The sequence below is a fragment of the Lepeophtheirus salmonis genome, chromosome 3, assembly GCF_016086655.4.
Source record: "Lepeophtheirus salmonis chromosome 3, UVic_Lsal_1.4, whole genome shotgun sequence".
Classification (NCBI taxonomy): domain Eukaryota; kingdom Metazoa; phylum Arthropoda; class Copepoda; order Siphonostomatoida; family Caligidae; genus Lepeophtheirus; species Lepeophtheirus salmonis.
Window position 1 is genome coordinate 12,197,005 of NC_052133.2, and position 17,838 is coordinate 12,214,842.

Here is a 17,838-nt window from a genome sequence, read left to right on the forward strand (position 1 = left end):
ATTTTTTAATGCTTACCTCACCATGATGTAAGGCAGATTTTAACATAAAATATTCTCTATTATTAACTTCTTTAAAAAAATGTGGACTCTATGTACTTTTTTCCTTCCATGATCTTTTTTATAATATTATTTTCTCAAACGAGAGTCTTAGACTAAGATGTTTGATTAAAAATAGGGTCCATTGCGAGGCGTCCGTAAGATGTTTGATTAAAAATAGTGTAAGGGAAGGGCTGTAGCCTCCCCCCAAATTATGGAATTTTTCCTTTTTACTATAAAATTTTATAATTTTTTTTTTTTTCAAAAAAATAAGTATTTGAAAATTTTTTCAAAGAATTTTATAATTGAAATTTTATTTTAGCATTTTTTTTCGAAAAAAGTTCAATATTTAGAGAATAGCGATGGATTTTTAAAACTTTTTAGTAAAAATTTTTTTTTTGGGGGAATAGCTTAGGATTTTTTGAAACTTTTTTCCAAAAAATTAAATTTTTTATCAAAAAAAATTCCAGAAACCAAGCCCCACCAACCCAACCAAAAGAAAAAAAATACCATCTTGCAGAAGCTCAGGAAAAAGAGAGGTTGCACATTATTTTTTTCTAATCCAGCAGTAAGCAAGGAGAATGAATATATATAAATATTATTTAACATGAGTATTAATTATTGTAAATATGGTGGAAAATTGAATAATTTAGCTTTTTTATATATATTTTTCTCTTCCTCTTTCTCGCTCTAATTAGGAGTAAGAAAAGCACATCCGGAATAATAACAAACAAAAAAATAATTAATTAATGAGTAAGGATAGTCTGCTGCTTCGTTAACCATTGACTATAATGCTGAATGGGAGGGCTACCAGATGGGGGGAGGTGGCGGTGGAGACTCTGAGTGAGGCTCTTTCTGACTAATAATTTTTAATCGAATTTTTTTCCTTTTCTTCGATGTGGAGGATCTAAAGAAACAATATGATTATTAGATGTAAATTATTTGTGTGTTGAGACTCAGTCCGAGAAAGTATTTAATTTTCAGTTCGGTCTTAAAATGATTTTTTTCTAGACTAATTTTTCTTTAGTAAAAAAATATCGCATATGATTTTTTCCCAAAAACTCTTTCGGAAAAAAACCATCGCGTAGAACTGGATCAAGACTGTTTTTGTGTTTTATTTTTTAGAGCGAATTTTACTAAGTCACAACCGAGATCTAACACTATAAATAGTATATTATTATAAGAATTTCAGTATATGTACTCACGTCGTTTGTGTTTGTTCTTGGTTTGAATTTGTAACAGCGGGAGACTCCATATCCGAAATATCTGGAGAGCCTTGTCCTGGCAGAATTCCATCAGCATATCGTAAAACTAAAATGAAAGTAATTAACGCCCATGAAATATTCAAATACATAGTGCATATGTGGTTCGTTAACACAAATGCAAGCTAGAAGGATTACATTTGTATTCCTCGACGAATAATTATCGTCATTTGTATATACAAACTACTCTGATTAATTCCGTAAATTGCACTTAAAGTATACAAAATTCATTAAAGTCACAATGAAAGAATGATAGATTATATTTGAAATGGCCGCATCAAAATAAAGTGAAGGTTCTATGCCATAGGAAACATTTTTGACTGTTTCAACTCATCCCAGAAATTTAAATAGAAGGCCTATAATTGACCTAAATATTTCTTCTTTTCTCGATTTTTGTTCAAGATTGTTTTTGTGTTAACTCACCAGGTATATGATATTTGTTAGTAATTTGATGAAGTAATACATAATATTAATAATTAATCAAATAAATGGAAAAGTAAAATATGGGGTAATTGAATTACTCAATATTATTGAATGACTTCATCATTTTATAGAGTGAAAGTATTTACTTTTTTTCTCTCTGCCGGAAAATCCAGGTTGCATGAGAATAGGTTTGCATGTACTAACATCTGGAAGAGGTACTGGGCTTCTTGGCACCCACTCCTCATCTTCATCTACCTCATCTATACCTAAAGAATTGTTGGCAGATCCAGAAATTGTGTTGGCAGCAGCCATCTTTTGTCTTTTTCTCTCTTTTTTGGAAAAAGGTTTTAAGGAAATATAATGAATTCGATCGCTTTTTTTATTTTTACTGTAAGATTTAGGTGCAGAAGGTGGAGAAGAAGATGCAAAATATTCTTCATCCAATTCAGGAACAGAAGAAATTGCCTCCTGCAAAATTTTTGCCTCATTCGCCTCCTCTTGATCCTCCTTATTCTCATCAACATGGTTTTCTTCCGTTTTAGGTGTTGGATCTGGTTCATGCAACTTCTCAACTATTTGCCTCTCCATCTTCTCCGCAAATCTTTGTTCTCTACGGGCATCTCTTTCTCTGTCCCTTTGCTTTTTCATTTCCTCCATCTTTCTCATAAGAGTCACTGCTGTATTAGCGGCCTCCTTAGGTTCAGGTGGATTTTGAAGAGCTGCAGTAACAGCAGCTGCTGCTGCAGTAGCGGCTGCCGTTGCCGCAGCCACACTATTATTTGGAGTTGGCGGAGGTGGTACCATGACAGGTCGAGAGAGGGAAGAGGATGGGGTTTGAGAGATTGTCGGCGCAGGTGCTGGAGATGGTGCCTCGGGCACAATTTGAAGCATATTACCAACCCTCACCAGCCGTCCTTCTTCAGGTACATCTTTGTGAGGTAGAGGGGGAGGCGGTAAAGAATGAGGAGGAATTATTGCAGGAGGAAGATGGTGATGATGGATTGCAGGATCTGCATGTATCATGTGAGAGAGAATTAGAGGGGGAGGATGAGAAGGAACGAGAGGAGGGGGGACTCGTATGGGGTAGCCAGGAGGAGGTATACTAAAATCTTGAGGGGGATGCACTTCTCGCACATTAATACCTAATTCTTTTTCGAGTCTTTCATCTAGACTAAGACGCTTCGGAGAATGACCTTGGGGCAAACCATGAAATTCATCGTACGGATAAATTTGACGGAGATTAGCAGGGAATCCAGGGAGATCTGCATCACTAATAGTAGAGTCTGCAACACTACGTTCCAAGTGATAGGGTGGATTATTTGTATTTGCATCGTAATGAGAAATGGGTGATGGAGATCTGTGGTGACGATGAGATGAACGTCTTGGAGACCTACTACTTCTACGATGAGGAGCACTTCTCCGATGATGACTAGGGGATCTGGAGTGACGACTATGTCTTGAACTCCCTCCACCGCTACTACAACGGTCATAGCTTCGAGATCGAGATCTTCTCCTGTATTTCCTAGATGACCCTGGAGATCCACTACTGCCAACACCACCACCATCTATTTCTCGTGGTGGACTAATGCGAGGACTAGGAGGTCTCCAATTACTTTTCGATTTAGGACTAGGTGTCCTTGGACCCCTGCTACTACTTTTTGGACTAGGAGTACGTGGCCCATGAGAATTATTTAAACTTTGAGAGTTGTCTTCTTCGTAGCCATAGCCAGCAACTGCAAAGAGTGATCGAGTTCGGGGATCCTTTGAATGTATCTTTTTAGATTTAGAAGAGGAGGGAGGGGGACTCGGACTACGAACATCATCATCACAATGAGAGCTTATACTGATTTCCGTAAGTTTCATGGGATCTTCCCAAGTCCCAATATTGCACAAGCCAATACTTTTGTCTGTAATAATTTCTTCATCCATTAAAGGACTCGCCGCCTGATCCTTTCTATCCGAATTCTTCTTTGACTTCTTCGTTTTCTTTTCCTTTTTTTGTTTTTTCTTCTTTTTGAAGGATTTGATAATTACTTCATCCTCATTTCCGTCATCCATGAGATGGGATTCGCTTTCCTTCATAGACTTTTTACGTTTCTTCTTCTTTTTTTTCTTTTTGGAGTCGGTTCGTTTTTCGTGATCGGATTTGATTTCACTTTTGTGCTTTTTAGATTTTTTTAGAATGGGAAGAAGGCTCTTTTTTCTCGTTTTCTTCATTGATGAGTACTTTATCACTTTCATTTAGTAAATCTTCATTATTGAGCAATTCATCTTCTTCATCATCATCCTCATAGTCCTTCTTCCTCTTCTTCTTTTTAGATGATTTTGAGGATTGACTTTTCTTCGATGATAAAAGTTCATCCAAATTCTCAGGAAAATCCTCCTGTTCTTCCTCATCTGTAATATAATTATTTTTAACCTTTTCTTTTTTTTTCAACTTTTTATGTTTTTTGTGATGACTTGTCTCACCACCATCATCAAATGATCCCTTTCTCAGATCCGTGTCCATCTTTTCAAACACGGATGATAGTGGTATGTTATTGTCTTTAGATTTTTGTTCTTCTTTAACTTTAACTTCCATAGATATTTTATACTTTGACACAGTCGCTTTAATAACTTGCTTGCTTGGTACAAATCCTTCCTTTTGGCGAGCCTTCAAAACCTCTGGAAAAATAGTTTCTTTTTCAATCATAAAGTTCTCTATTTTCTTGTACCATTGTCGCTGCTCGACTCGAGGGATTTCTTTGCTTACAAACGAACCCGATATGAATTTAGAATTATTCATCTCTTCTTCTTTTTTTTTAAACAAGGATTCAAGTATATGTTCAAATCTAGACTGTTCTTCTTCATCTTGTAGAATGTCACTTCGGGTCTCATATTTGGTCTGATAGAAACGAGGGTTATAGCAAAATGTCACTGAATATCTCCCTTTTATTTTTTTGTTAGCGTCTTTAGGGAATTCTTTGTAGTGGTATTCGGAATCTAAGCTCCAAAGAAGATCCTGAATAGCTTCCATACTGTAGTTCTGAACTATTTTAGGACTTAATCCTCGAAATGCTAGTTCGTTATCACTTGCAACAGGGTCTCTGACATATTCTTTCCAAATAAACTCGTCTCCACTTTTAACAATATTAAGATTCGTTCTTTTCCTACTCTCAACGCGAGAGAGTCTTCCATGATCACGATCTAAACGACGTTTAAATTTAGGAAAGTCTGGCTCAAAGACTTGAAGACCCATGCCTTTGAACGCTTTCCAATCTGAGGGAATCTCCTCAATATCCGCATATTTATGAGAGGAGGACCTATGGCTCCGTCGGGAATGATGATCAGAGTGTTTCCTAGAGTGTCTGTCATCGAAGCGATGATCAGATCTTTTCTCAGTTTTTTCAAAGGATGAGGGAGGAATCTGGGGAATAAGGGCATTGGGTGGAAGTACAGGAACAATGAGCTGGGGAACTGCGGACATGACATGAGATGAGGCTGATCTGGCTGGGATATAGGAGAGATTGGGCCGATTGGCAGCTAATTCTTTCTCTTCTTCCATGATGCTGTCAATGTTGAGCTTCTTGACGGAGGAGGAGTTGAGAGACGAGGAAGAGAAGTTATTTGTTGTGGAGGAGACTAGAATCAGAAATAAACATTCATTAGAGAGGATCATTTGGAGTCACACAAACTTACAACACAACTCGGACTCATTCTCATCCTCATCATTTTCCACAACGGGGTTGTCTTTCGAGCTTTGGATCCTGTTGTTCCGTGATTTGAGTCCAAAGGAAATCCCCTTGCTAAACGCCAGAAGCCGCTTCTTCGCCTTTTCCTTCCCAAGAACGGGCACTACTTTCTCCCCCGAAGGAGGAGTCGTACCCATGTTGGCGCTGGGAGCCTCTGGAGAACTTGTCACATGACTTGGAGAGTAAGACGGCTCATTCGGCGGAAGAGGAATCTCATCCATGTCTCTCTCCACGGCAATCACTCACTACCTGCAAGTCCAGATCCTAGAATTCAGGGCGAACAAAGCCTAGTCTCTCTTTCCCAGGTCTCCACTTAATACTTAGTAGTCTAGCTTAAGAACGGAATAATTAGGAAGGACTAAGTAGTAGTTTTTACTATTGTCTGCTAGTTCTTACTGTAGTTCATTTTTGGATTCACTATTCAGCAGACTTTTTCATATATTGTGTACAAGTTGGGATTTTGTACAAGTTGAAAACAAAAAATGGGACAGGTAATTTTAAATTAAAGATTTACAGTACTTGGGATAAACATGGTCCAATAATTGAATGCTCCATGGGGGATCGACATATTAGTGGTCTGATTTATGACTATTTCAATACAAATTACTAAAATATAAGTATTGGTGTACATTATTAAGTTCAAATGTCCACAGTTATATTATTCATAAATAAATGACAACCACGACAATTTAAAATATCAAAAAGTAATTATAGTATCGATTAATTGTTGGTACCAATGTTGTAATTAAAAAAATCATTTTAAGAGGAAGAAATTGCAACTTGAACAACTTGTTTATACAAGTTGCAACTTGTACAAAACATATTTAATCAGTAATCGCTAATCACAACAAGGGCAACAGCAGTAGAATATATATCCCAAAGAAAAGACACATGATGACGTCAGACGGATATATCGTAGAAAAATATTGTTATAGTTTATCAAATAAAAAGTCAAACACCAACAGCGGCGTTATTTTAAGAGATATAATAGGGAAGACATGACCATAGTTGTGAAAATCTCTATTTTTTTAAAGTACATATAACAAAATGTATTTTAATTTTTAACTTCTATGAAACTAAACAAGAGCTCATAAACTTCTTGTTTATCCTAACATATAAGAAATTTGCTCAATGGAGAAACATATAATTTTAAACAAATTCCTTTATACCTTATAATATTTAAATTACAATAATTCAAATATATATCCAAATAATGCTCTTATATTATTAAAGTATATTCAATAATATACAATCAATTAACTCCAAATTGGAATAAGATATCTCCATATTATATCATTTCTGTCTTCCCTAATACCATAGAGGAATGTACGGGTGGCCACATTTCTTTTAAGGATATGGCTAAGAAATCCATCTTTAACTATTAGGAAATCTACATAAAGAGTTTATATCCTACTTAAAATTAAAAAAAAGGTATACAACATTTAGCTTTTCTACTTAGTGAATGTTAAAAAATCTTTGAAATAATGAGCCATATCTAGTACAATAACTAATAAGTACCATCTATATTCTTGGCTAAAAAAATTATATGTAAAGCTAAGTATGACGTCATTGGAGTATTTTTAATTTTGATAATATCCACCAAGTATTGAATTTTTTCCGATGTAATACCTATAAAACTTTAATGCCTCATAGACAGTCAAGGTACCTTTAATGTTCAGGTGGGGGTGTTTTTGACCTCCATGATTATTTTTTTAAGCTTCTTCTACTAAATACTATTATTTAATTGAGGCTCATGGTCGTTTATAAATCGTAGGTAATTGAAGACATAGAATATATTATTTCAATAATTTTTTCGCGAAATAGTTATATCCACTCAAATAAAAGCTATTTCTACTTGAACAAATTAATTATTTGACAAATCAGTAGTTATTTAAAGGAATTTTTTTTTTTTTTTGTTATGGATTCAGCAAATATACTTCTGGAACTAAGACCTTACAAAATCAAGATAATTTGTTTTACTTACAATTAAACTATAAAATAATTAATTAATGTATGTCTACACATATTTTTTTACTTAAAAACATTGATGGCATGATTAGAAAATTTCATTTATCGTGCTTTTTCAAAATAATTAAATTCATTTTTGATTGCAATTGATTTTCAAAAGAATTGGTTCGTTCAATTTAGGGAATTTTTGTTTTAAAAGTTGTTCCAATGAGGTGTAATACTATTTGAAGGAGCACAAGCTCCAATCACATAACCTGCTGTTGTGAACCCCTCATTTTTTATGATAAATTTCGAATAATTTATTATTATGTTTTATACATTAAAAAAACTGTAGAAATGAAAAAAAAATGGGCCAAGCTTTTAATTGAACTTATTTGATTATCTTTCAGCAAAATTTGGAAATTTAGGGAAAAAAATTAAAATAGTTTAATATAGTGTTAATTTTCTCAGGTATGACTAGACGAAATGAATTCGTATGTCAATCACAAAATAAATACGAAGACTAATAATTTTTTTGAATGTTTTTTCTGACTAGATAAAATTGTTTATTTTCTTCACGAAATACTAACGAGACTTAATGTAACGGAAATATGTTGAATTGTAATATATCAAAATAAGACTGAATTAACATGTCTAGTAGAAATCCAATCCCTATCTTGTCAAAACGTTATTGATTCATGATGATGAATTATACAGGACACGACAACATAACTTCCCTTTTCCAAAAGGCAATAAAAAAAGTTTTATAAATCAATTTTTTTTCTTGTTTCACAATGATACTATACAATGAAATTTTTTTTACCCAGTTTTGAAAATCTTATCAGATAGTCCATACACTAAAAAACCGAACTTTGGTATTTTAATATCTAATGATCATGGTGGAGCATTAAGTAATTAGTTTTTTCCGATTCCACAAGTCTTAAAAATGTGTTTTTCCGAAAATCCGACAAACAGCACCTATTTATAAGTCTTTCATGACAGCGGATCCAACAACAACTCAGGAATTAAATTGCAATTAGTTTAATTTTATAAAATATTGTCAAAACATATTTGGCAAAAAAAAAAAAAAAAAAAAAAAAAAAAAAAAAAAAAAATACGCACGATAGTGACTCACTGTATTTCTATGAAAACTTTAGAATATCTCCTACAGTCTGATTGCCGTGAATTATAAAAAAGTAAATTATGTTACCTCGCCCTGTATTATATTATATATCATTAATTAATACACTGATCCAAAAGAAATAATAAAACACGGACAGTAGATTTCTATAGCACATTTAATAATAATATATATTTATATTAACTTTTCGAAATAGAAATCAAGTCTAATACAATACACTATAATAATATAATATAATTACCATCCAAAAATATATAATAATTAATATGTAATAGCCATAACGTGTCTTGATATTCACAATTGAATGAATTAATATAGTAAGGGATGACAAAAGTGTTTAGGGGGAGGGTTGAAAGGATTGTTGAAAGAAACCTTTCTTCTTTGATATTTAAATATATAATATATATTTTTTTCTTTACTACAAAGTAATAATAATCATTAATTATAGTTTATAATAATAATATTTGGATCATCACAGTTATAAAAAAGTAGAAATAAAAAATATCATAGAATATGTTTTGGCATAAAATAGAGATTGATCATTCATAAATTTGTATCGTACTATAAATATTTATCAAATATTTTTTTTAAAATATACATAGATAGATAGAAAGAGATAAGAAGACAGACAGATAGAAAGAGATAGATAGATAGGTGTAAGAATAAACTTTTTTTTTTTTTGTATTAATTTGTTTCCCTTCTCATTAAATAATTATGTATTGAATAATAATAATATAAAAAGCATAGATTTATTCATTTTTTAAGTCCTATTTGAAGACTCTCGGTGGTGTAGAGAAGAATTAGAATTATTATTTACTTTTCGACTCAATTCCTGTTGTGTTGTTGCTCTTCTGACAGGCACGGCGGCATTCGTAGTAGTAGAAGTCGTTGTGGAGGTGGACCGAATTTTTGAGCGAGGTGATGAGGATGAAGACGCAATTGCGGAGGCTTTGTTTACAGGTAGATCCATTACAAGATCCGGCGTTTGTTTCTTTTTCTTTTGTTCGTCATGCTCTAGAAGATGAGGTTGTGCGCTGGTTAATCGTTCCCAAAGTCGACGATTTGCAGTAAACGAGTTTTGACCTCCATCATGACTTTGCGATGGAATTTGCTGTGTATCAGGCGAAGTCTCATTGCGTCTTGATGAAGCCCAACTCGACTGGCGTAGTAAGACCCCACTGGTCGTATTACTATTGTTAATAATAGGAAGTGGATTGCCGCTACCACCATTTCCTCCGCTTGCTCCATTTTCAGATTGATTCAAGTCGTTATAAATCCTGGGTCGTGCTCCAGAAGCACTTTTTTTCACAATATCATCCGTTATGGCCTCTACTTCTGCCAAAGTATTATTTAATTGTTTTTCCAACTCTTGATTAGATCCCGATGACGTGAGGGAGTCTTGAGAGGAATTGGTTAATTCTAAGCGTCTTAAAGGGGCTGGAGGGGAAGATGAGGAACGAGAAGAGTGCGAGGAGGGATGACCCTATAAATTATTGGGCATTTATGTTGTAAAAGCTCTTTTAGACAAACGGGATATATGTATGTACATAAAGTAATAAAGTAAATTACATATTCATACCAAACCAAAAAGTTAAAATAGTCTTTTTTTTCTTTTCATTTTGTATGAAAATGCAGACAGATACGGTACGTTTTTTTTTTTTTTTAAAGCATAAAAGTTTGTTATGAAAGGTGATATTAGACGTGTTAGTAGAAGAAGAAGTAGAAGATGGAAGAAGTCATAGGTGTGTTAACCGGAGATGTATTAATTTTTATACCTCGGTGGACGAAATTTCACTGTTATTGCTATTAGAATCGCCAGACACTCTTATGACATGAGTTAAAAGAGGATCCGGAATTGTCAAATCTTCATCGTTACTTGTTAATGTGACTACTGTGGTAGAGCTGGAAGCAGTTTTTGTCGAGGTTAGAGGTGATGTGGAAGGAGTAACCGTGACAGATATTTCATTTGAAGTATTAGAAGACTGAGACCGTGAAGTGGAACGAGCAGAGTTGGATAGTAGAGCGGCAGCAGAGGAACTCGCTTGAATTGGAGAATGTCCTTCGCTAGTGCTACTTGAACTTCGATTGCGGGATAGCTCCTCCAAGCCACTGCGATCATCTTCGCCTCTGAACAAATGTAAAAAATAAATAAAAATTAGGAACCAGGGATCATAAAATAAAGCTCAAGTCAACTCATATTTACCGTATTCTAAGCGTAATATATTTGTCAGGGATAAGGCCTTCTGTACCATTGACAGAGCCTCTCCACCAATCATTTGAAACTTGTTTATATAGTAGAACAGTATCCCCTTTATGGAAATTTACTTCTCGTGCTGACCTAGCTTTGAATTCATACAAAGCCTGAGCCTCCAATGTTTCAGAAGATTCTATAAAACAATTAGAAAGCATAATCACTAAATTTATATCCTCTGAAATTAAAAGATAAAATCAATCCTTACTTCCGAATAAATCCAGAGACAAATCAGGAAAGTCATCTCTCTCAACGTCTTCAGTGAATACGGAGTCTAAAAAAGAAAAAAAACCCGAATTATAACATAGATAATTATAAAGATCATGTACAGAGTTTACCGTCTTCAACAGTTTCACCCGAGTCAATAACCATATTAGGGGAATCTCCCATATCTTCAGGTTCACGACTAGGATATTTTTCATATCTCATACCAGGAACATCACTTGAAAAAATGTGTTCGTGAAAAATGATAAAATTTTTGATGAGCTCATTGACAAGATTTTGATATTGTACTTGATCCCTCTCCTCGGGTATAGGAACTAATGTAGGTCCAAAACAAACAGCAAGATTAAACGGATCCATTAAGTTTTCATCACTGAAGTAAGTAAAGAGATATATCAATAATGAATGTTTTTTCCCCTATGGCCACATTACCTGTATTCAGAAAGATGATTCAAAAATGCAAATAAATATCTCATAACAATAAAAACACTTGTAGGCCAGGTTTTGACGAGTTCACGCACTTTAGAAACAAATTCATGCTTTGATTCCATTTCTGATGTAAAGCAAAAACAATATAGAAAAATAAGTAATACAAAGAAAGAAAAACACAGCTTACGAGCAAGTTCAATAAATTGATCAAAATATTGAATCGGAAAAATGGGTTCCCGAAGCTCTCTCAAGTAGAGCTTTAGAACTCCACAAACTGAATTGATGTCAGAAGCGTCAGTCATATCCGCAAGAGGATCATCTCCTCTCTCAAACGCATCTCTAAAATTATTAATTTCGACTTGAGATCCAGATACACGGAAAATTCCATGGTGATGAAGACCGTATATATTAATAACTCGAACACAACTTCGGATAATTAAGGGAATGTCTTCATTTGATTCTTCCAAAAACTCTTCTAGACTACCACCAAAGAGCTTGGGCTGACCTTGTCGAGGTGTTTTACCTATTCTACGCCTAGTGAGTGTATAATATAAAATAATTAGTGTAAATATTTGGGTATCATTTCAATAATTATAATTACCTTCTTGCTGAATTTGGCCTGCGAGTTAGTGTTAAAATACCCTCAGTTGGATGAGTAGACTCATCACCGAGAGTTTTACAGATGTTATCATATTTGGCTTGAAGACGAGCCACTCTATTAGAATTTAATACGTATTCCCTAAATTTCTAGAAGTGGGAAGAAGTAACGATATGAGTTGTTGATGTTATTACAAACATTGACGGCATTGTTTTATGTTTATAATTATGTATTTCCTTACCCCCATGTAAAAATTTTCAATTTCCTGCCGATCAGACTTTATTTTCGATACTACTGATTCTGAGTCTCTACAATTTGATTTATCTTCTTCAACGAAGAACCTCGTGGTGTCATAATCATTACAAGACACCATGTCTGAAAGTGTCTTTTCCGCTGTTTCCATGGATTTCCATATTTCCTCAGACTCTGTCTTAACAGAGGTGAGCCTTTCCTTAATACGCGATTTTCGAGCTCGTAGATCATCCAATAAGTTCTTATGAAATTCAGTGGACTTGAAATAGGATTTAATTTATCATGAAGCATGTTTCAAGCAAGCGTTGATATGTATATTAGATGGTCACATACATAAATATATGTAGTAAACCTTCCTTTAAAAATACGTATAAATAAATTTACCTTATCTTTGGATGAAGGATTAAATTCAAACTTTTTGGGAATCATGAATGTTGCATTTTTTGATTCAAAGTACCGTTGTTTATCAAGACGTGAGTCCAAGACAGAAAGGGATTTATTTAACGAGTCAATTTCATTTTGAAGAGATCGTCTTTTCTGTTCTAAGCCCGATGAGTGCATCATAACTGCACGATTTAAGCTCTGATGAAAACCAAAATCCATACACTATAAATAATAAAATAATAGATACATAACCAAATCAATAATTATCATGATGCTTGAGGAAAAAAAAATTAAAGTATGTAAAATTTATTATTACATCAATCAAATCTGACAAGTCATCAACGAAATATTTTTGAACGGAGGAATTGGCTGATTCCATACAAAGAAGATATTCTGTTTGTGCCTTTGAAGCCACAACTTTGGCATCCTCATACTTTTGCTTCCTTTTTTGAAACTCCTTGTCTATTAATTTATATTTACGATTTTTTTGACGCTTTTCCTCTGGTATTGAGTTCTGGAGTTTCAACCATTGCTTCTCAGCCACCTACGCAGTAGAAAAGTTAGATAATAGTTGACATATACGTATTTTTACAAAAAAAATTGTTAAATTAATTTCCCGAAATCAATATTATAAAGTCGGGTCTGAAGCTAACTAGGAGAGGTCATTTTTGGTTTATGTAGTCCCATCAAACCCAGATTTTAATATTGAGACCTGAGATTATTTCATGCAAATACGGTTTGGCTACACTTTTAAAAGGGGGGGGGGGTCAAATTAATTTTGCCGAAGAGATTAATTATGGGTTTGTTTTAAATATAAGTCATTGAGTGAAGAAATTTCTTTTTTCCACTCCCTAAAATATTTGTAAAAAGGGGAACATTGCTTCTGGTCCTCGTCCCTGCCAGACCACCACTTTTGTTTATTCTTAAAAACGGAGAACATCTTAACAAAAAAAATGCAAGACTTAAAAGTAAAGTTAATGATCGTTAAATTTGTTTGTTTTTTAAAGTCAATAGTCATAGTTAATCCCACAGAAAAGCAGGAAAAATCATTCATTTATACGAAGAAAAAAAAATACTCGGAAGGGAAGTGGATAAAAAGTAAACATGTCCAAGAATAATGAATGTCATTTATCATCATTTAAACAACTTTTAACAGAACTTTCCGCAGGGACCCTGTAAACATTTTAAATGTCCTACTTGATATTTATTTTCGGCCAGTCGATAATCTGATTGATAAGAGTGATGAGTTTTCATTGCTGTATGGAGTTCGTGGAGTACTTTGAGAACTTCTTCATGGATTTCACTTCCAATCTCTCGACACTAGGGTAATAGAAAAATATAGAAATAAATAAATTGTTAAATCGTTTGCATTAATCAGAAACATGAATTAAATAATAATCATTAATTAATAGGATTTATGCTCGAAGAGCCCATTATGACAGTATGTACATTATATACTGAGTTTGTACGCAAAAATGTCAAATTAACATATTTAGTAACAGAAATAGTAAAATACTTGATAAGTCTGTTTTGTAGTTTTTATTTACAAGCTATAAAGCTTCATTTTTGAAAGTTTGACCAAAATATGACGAAAAATGAGAGAGTATTGAAGAAGAAAAAGACCCAAAAATCAATTATCTCTTTGACACATATAAAAAAACAAATTGTTATGATAGTTGAAGTGGATGTCGAGCAGATATTCGGTGTATGAAGCATTCGAAAAAAACAGAATTAGGAACTAAGGTTTAATATAGTGGTGGACACAAAGGGAAGGGAAATGAAACATTCAAAATATTTCCAGACAATAAATATGAAGGAAAAAAGATTGGTAAGGTACAAGAAACTGCGGATGTATCTTTAACAAAATGGGTTCACTATAAAACAAAAGGTCTATTAAAAATAAATATATTATTTTTAATGGATTTTTTCCACATTAATGTTTATCTTCAGCACAATCAAAATTTTGCTCACATGACGGTCGGACTTGACAATTTCTATTATTTTATACACATTTTTGACAATTGCCCTTCCAGAGCGTGTTGCATCTTAGGCATCAAAATTATCTGAACGGAATTGATGAAAACAAAATTGACGTGGTTTGTTCGTTACAGTATTAGGACTATTCACATTTCCAGTCACCTGAATTGTATTTCGCATTTATCGAAGAAAAACTGTAAAATATGGGATATTTGCTGGTGTCCATCTTTGACACACGCTCAAACAATAACATAGTTTTTTAGTACGAAATCTTATCCTTCTAACTTCATCCATCATAAATCGGTCACATTTATACAACGCGAGATACACATTACTAAAGCCGTCTATTGAAAAATAATGGATATATTTATACTATACCTATTATATATATATATATATGACTTAGATTATTTATGATAGGGCACCATTGAAGCAAACAATAATGCCACTTATCATCCAGATATGTAATTAATCAGGGCTGGCAATACCTCGGGATACCAATATACCAGGTTTAGACAGGTAAAAACTATGATCAAGGCTTGTAGAGAACATAATTTATAATAAACTTATTATATAATAAACCCATCCATTTTTTTTTTGTCTTTCTAATTTCATTGTGATTCGCCAAATAAATAAATTTATTTGTTTTTAATATTTGGGTAGTCAGATCGGACATTTTCCACCAGCACCCCCTCCTATACTATGTATAAGCCTTATTTGAACAATTTAATTCAACTCAATTATAATACATATTATAATGAGCTGTTGTTATTCTTTTTGCAAACAAGTCTAAGACAACGACAAAGACCCCATCACATATATATATATATATGACTACACATTAAAAAACAACTATCATAAATGTTTGTGTGTGATTTAATGTAATTCAACACTTCCGCAACTGACGATGATTATCACTATACATATATGTACTATACAACAAGAAGATCACACAATTGGCTTCCACCACACAACTTGTTGTGCAATATGAGTAAAGACTAATGACAACAAAGACACTCAAAAATAATTGTCATATCGTCGTTATCATATTTAGTCCTATTCAATGATCAAAATTAAATTTATGTATTAGCAAAATCTATAGATGGTGGAGCAGTCCTTGATTGATTGATTTTTTTTTCCCCCGAAATGTTGAGGGGAGATTAAATTAATAAATTAACTTTGTTTGTCCTTTATGTACCGCATGCGTCATGTTTTTGACTGGTGAAACAATGCATCTAACTTAGTGACTAAATGATTGTCTGGCGAAACACTTTATTCAAGGAACATCAGACAACTTTTCCTTATTGACCTTCTCAATTAGTTTTAATATCATAATAATACCTGAGATAGTATATTCTAGAACAAGGATGTCAAACCTTTTAGTATAATGAGCTGCATTACCACTTAAAATATTTTAATGAGCCACAGAGTCTATAAAAATTAAAGTTAATGAAAAATGGCTTCATAAACACAAAAATATTAAATACATATTTATTACCAATTTAGGCGAAATCTAATCTTTCAAAGTCAAACTGATTTTTAAAAAAAGGGCCAATCTGGAAACCTTGTTCAGGGGCGTTCGTAGTATTTTATGTTGGGGGGCTTTGTAACTACTCATAGTAGCATTAATCTAATACTTCATGTGTGAATTACATGTACATAATTTTGAACATAAAGAGTAATATTCAGTCATTTAAACAATACAATGGTCTCCTCTGATGTTTTACCATCTGTAATAGCTCTTTTTGCGCCTTTTGTAGTAATTGATAATGCTACGTCATTAACTCTACAAGATTCGTTATTTTGATATATCCGTTATATTTATGGCATAACAATATAAGAGCAAATAGATCAGCTTTGGGGGAAATTTTTGAAATACAAGTTAGTCCAATGTAAATAGTACAAAATTATAGTCTGAAAACCACCTCCTTACAGTCCATTATCCTTATTTAACCAAGGTGCAAACTCCTGTATAATTTTATTAAAGTCCGAAAAGCAGTACCACAAGCCAACAAATAAACATATCAATATTATTTTATATTTTAACATAGAAAATATGAAATATAGTCAAATGAGGATAAAGGAAACTGCTTTTTTTTTTAGATGAAAAGTTGACTATATCTTGATTTTTCTTATATCCGAACTATTTAAGAAACCACAATTTTTGGAAAGTAATGTAAATATGTAATATTAGAACTCTAAATTTCTAGGCAACCATTGTTTTTCAAGGATCCTGTTTTTGAAAGATCATAGAGGATTTTTAGCTTATCTTAAAACGTAAGTGTTTTTTGTAGTCACACTCATGATATGTATACGTATTGATTGAATAGCATTGTGAAATGAATTTAAAAGAAATATGTGGAGCAAATATGTTGGTGCTTAACTTACAATTCGTACCTATTATTATAAAGAAAGAAAAATCCTCAGAGGAATTCTTTATTCACATAAATTCTTATGAAATTGATAGTCAAAAATGGAAAAAAAAGTCGAGTTTATGTATTTTTTTTATTTTTTTATTCTTCTAATTGTATTTAAAGTTTGATTTAATAAATTATATGAAGCTAGGTTGAAATAATTAAAAGCAATATTTCCAGTTGATGTAAAATCCCAAGAAATACTGGGATAACAGGATCTCGGTAGAGAAATCCTAGTACATGTAAAATGTCAAAGTAACATCGTCAATATCAAGCTGCCTATTTATGTTGTCAAAGTTCTCAACACATTTCTAATCAATCTCACACATTCACGACTCATATTATATTTATCACGCATCAATGATAAAAATAATTGACATATCTGATTTAGAACCACAATATGTCAAATTGAAGCCGCCAACCCTATCATAAAGGCCTCAAGAAATGTGGATTCGTGTTTCTTTAATGCAAAGTATTCTATATACTACAAAAATTGGAACAGTAACTATTTACTAGGTATGCACCGAATTCCGATCTGATATTGATTCCATATTTCATATAAAGGAATTTAATGAACAAATAACAAAATTGTCTACTTTTTTTTAATGTTTAACTTTTTTTTGTATCGGTGGAATCGGCAGTATTGACCTGATTCCGATGCATTGATACACCCCTACTATTTATGTATTTTTTATAATATCCATATTTTTGGATTAGTGACGTATGTATGTGTATGAGCAAGACCAAGGCTAATAGAAATACAATGTTAGA

At 32.9% G+C, this 17,838-nt stretch overlaps 2 protein-coding genes across 6 annotated transcripts in view; both read right to left on the minus strand.

Moving 5' to 3' along the window:
* Positions 1-684: 684 nt before the first annotated feature.
* Positions 685-6,315, minus strand: LOC121114138 (uncharacterized). Of its 2 annotated transcripts, XM_040708004.2 has the most exons (5): positions 5,400-6,315; positions 2,111-5,342; positions 1,868-2,050; positions 1,242-1,347; positions 685-943 (listed from the first exon to the last, which is right to left on the minus strand). In XM_040708004.2, exons 2-5 carry the CDS (start codon positions 3,960-3,962, stop codon positions 844-846), a joined length of 2,241 nt encoding a protein of 746 aa, XP_040563938.1. In that variant the 5' UTR covers positions 3,963-5,342; positions 5,400-6,315; the 3' UTR covers positions 685-843. The 2 variants fall into 2 exon arrangements, with proteins under 2 accessions (XP_040563938.1, XP_040563937.1); XM_040708003.2 differs by having other exon boundaries at positions 1,868-5,342.
* A 2,364-nt stretch (positions 6,316-8,679) lies between these two features.
* The window catches only part of LOC121114137 (SLIT-ROBO Rho GTPase-activating protein 1), a 45,231-nt gene continuing 36,072 nt past the window's right edge, over positions 8,680-17,838 (minus strand). For 2 of the 4 annotated variants that reach the window (XM_040708001.2, XM_071887025.1), the window contains exons 4-15: positions 13,874-13,996; positions 12,993-13,220; positions 12,677-12,898; positions 12,282-12,533; positions 12,044-12,189; positions 11,630-11,976; positions 11,446-11,566; positions 11,130-11,386; positions 11,000-11,065; positions 10,744-10,927; positions 10,316-10,667; positions 8,680-10,023 (exon numbers count right to left, since the gene is read on the minus strand). In XM_040708001.2, coding sequence (XP_040563935.1) covers positions 9,301-10,023; positions 10,316-10,667; positions 10,744-10,927; positions 11,000-11,065; positions 11,130-11,386; positions 11,446-11,566; positions 11,630-11,976; positions 12,044-12,189; positions 12,282-12,533; positions 12,677-12,898; positions 12,993-13,220; positions 13,874-13,996 — 3,021 coding nt within the window. In that variant the 3' untranslated portion in view covers positions 8,680-9,300. Of the gene's footprint in view, positions 10,024-10,315; positions 10,668-10,743; positions 10,928-10,999; positions 11,066-11,129; positions 11,387-11,445; positions 11,567-11,629; positions 11,977-12,043; positions 12,190-12,281; positions 12,552-12,676; positions 12,899-12,992; positions 13,221-13,873; positions 13,997-17,838 lie in introns of all 4 variants that reach the window. The other 2 variants (XM_040708000.2, XM_040708002.2) reach the window with 1 other exon arrangement.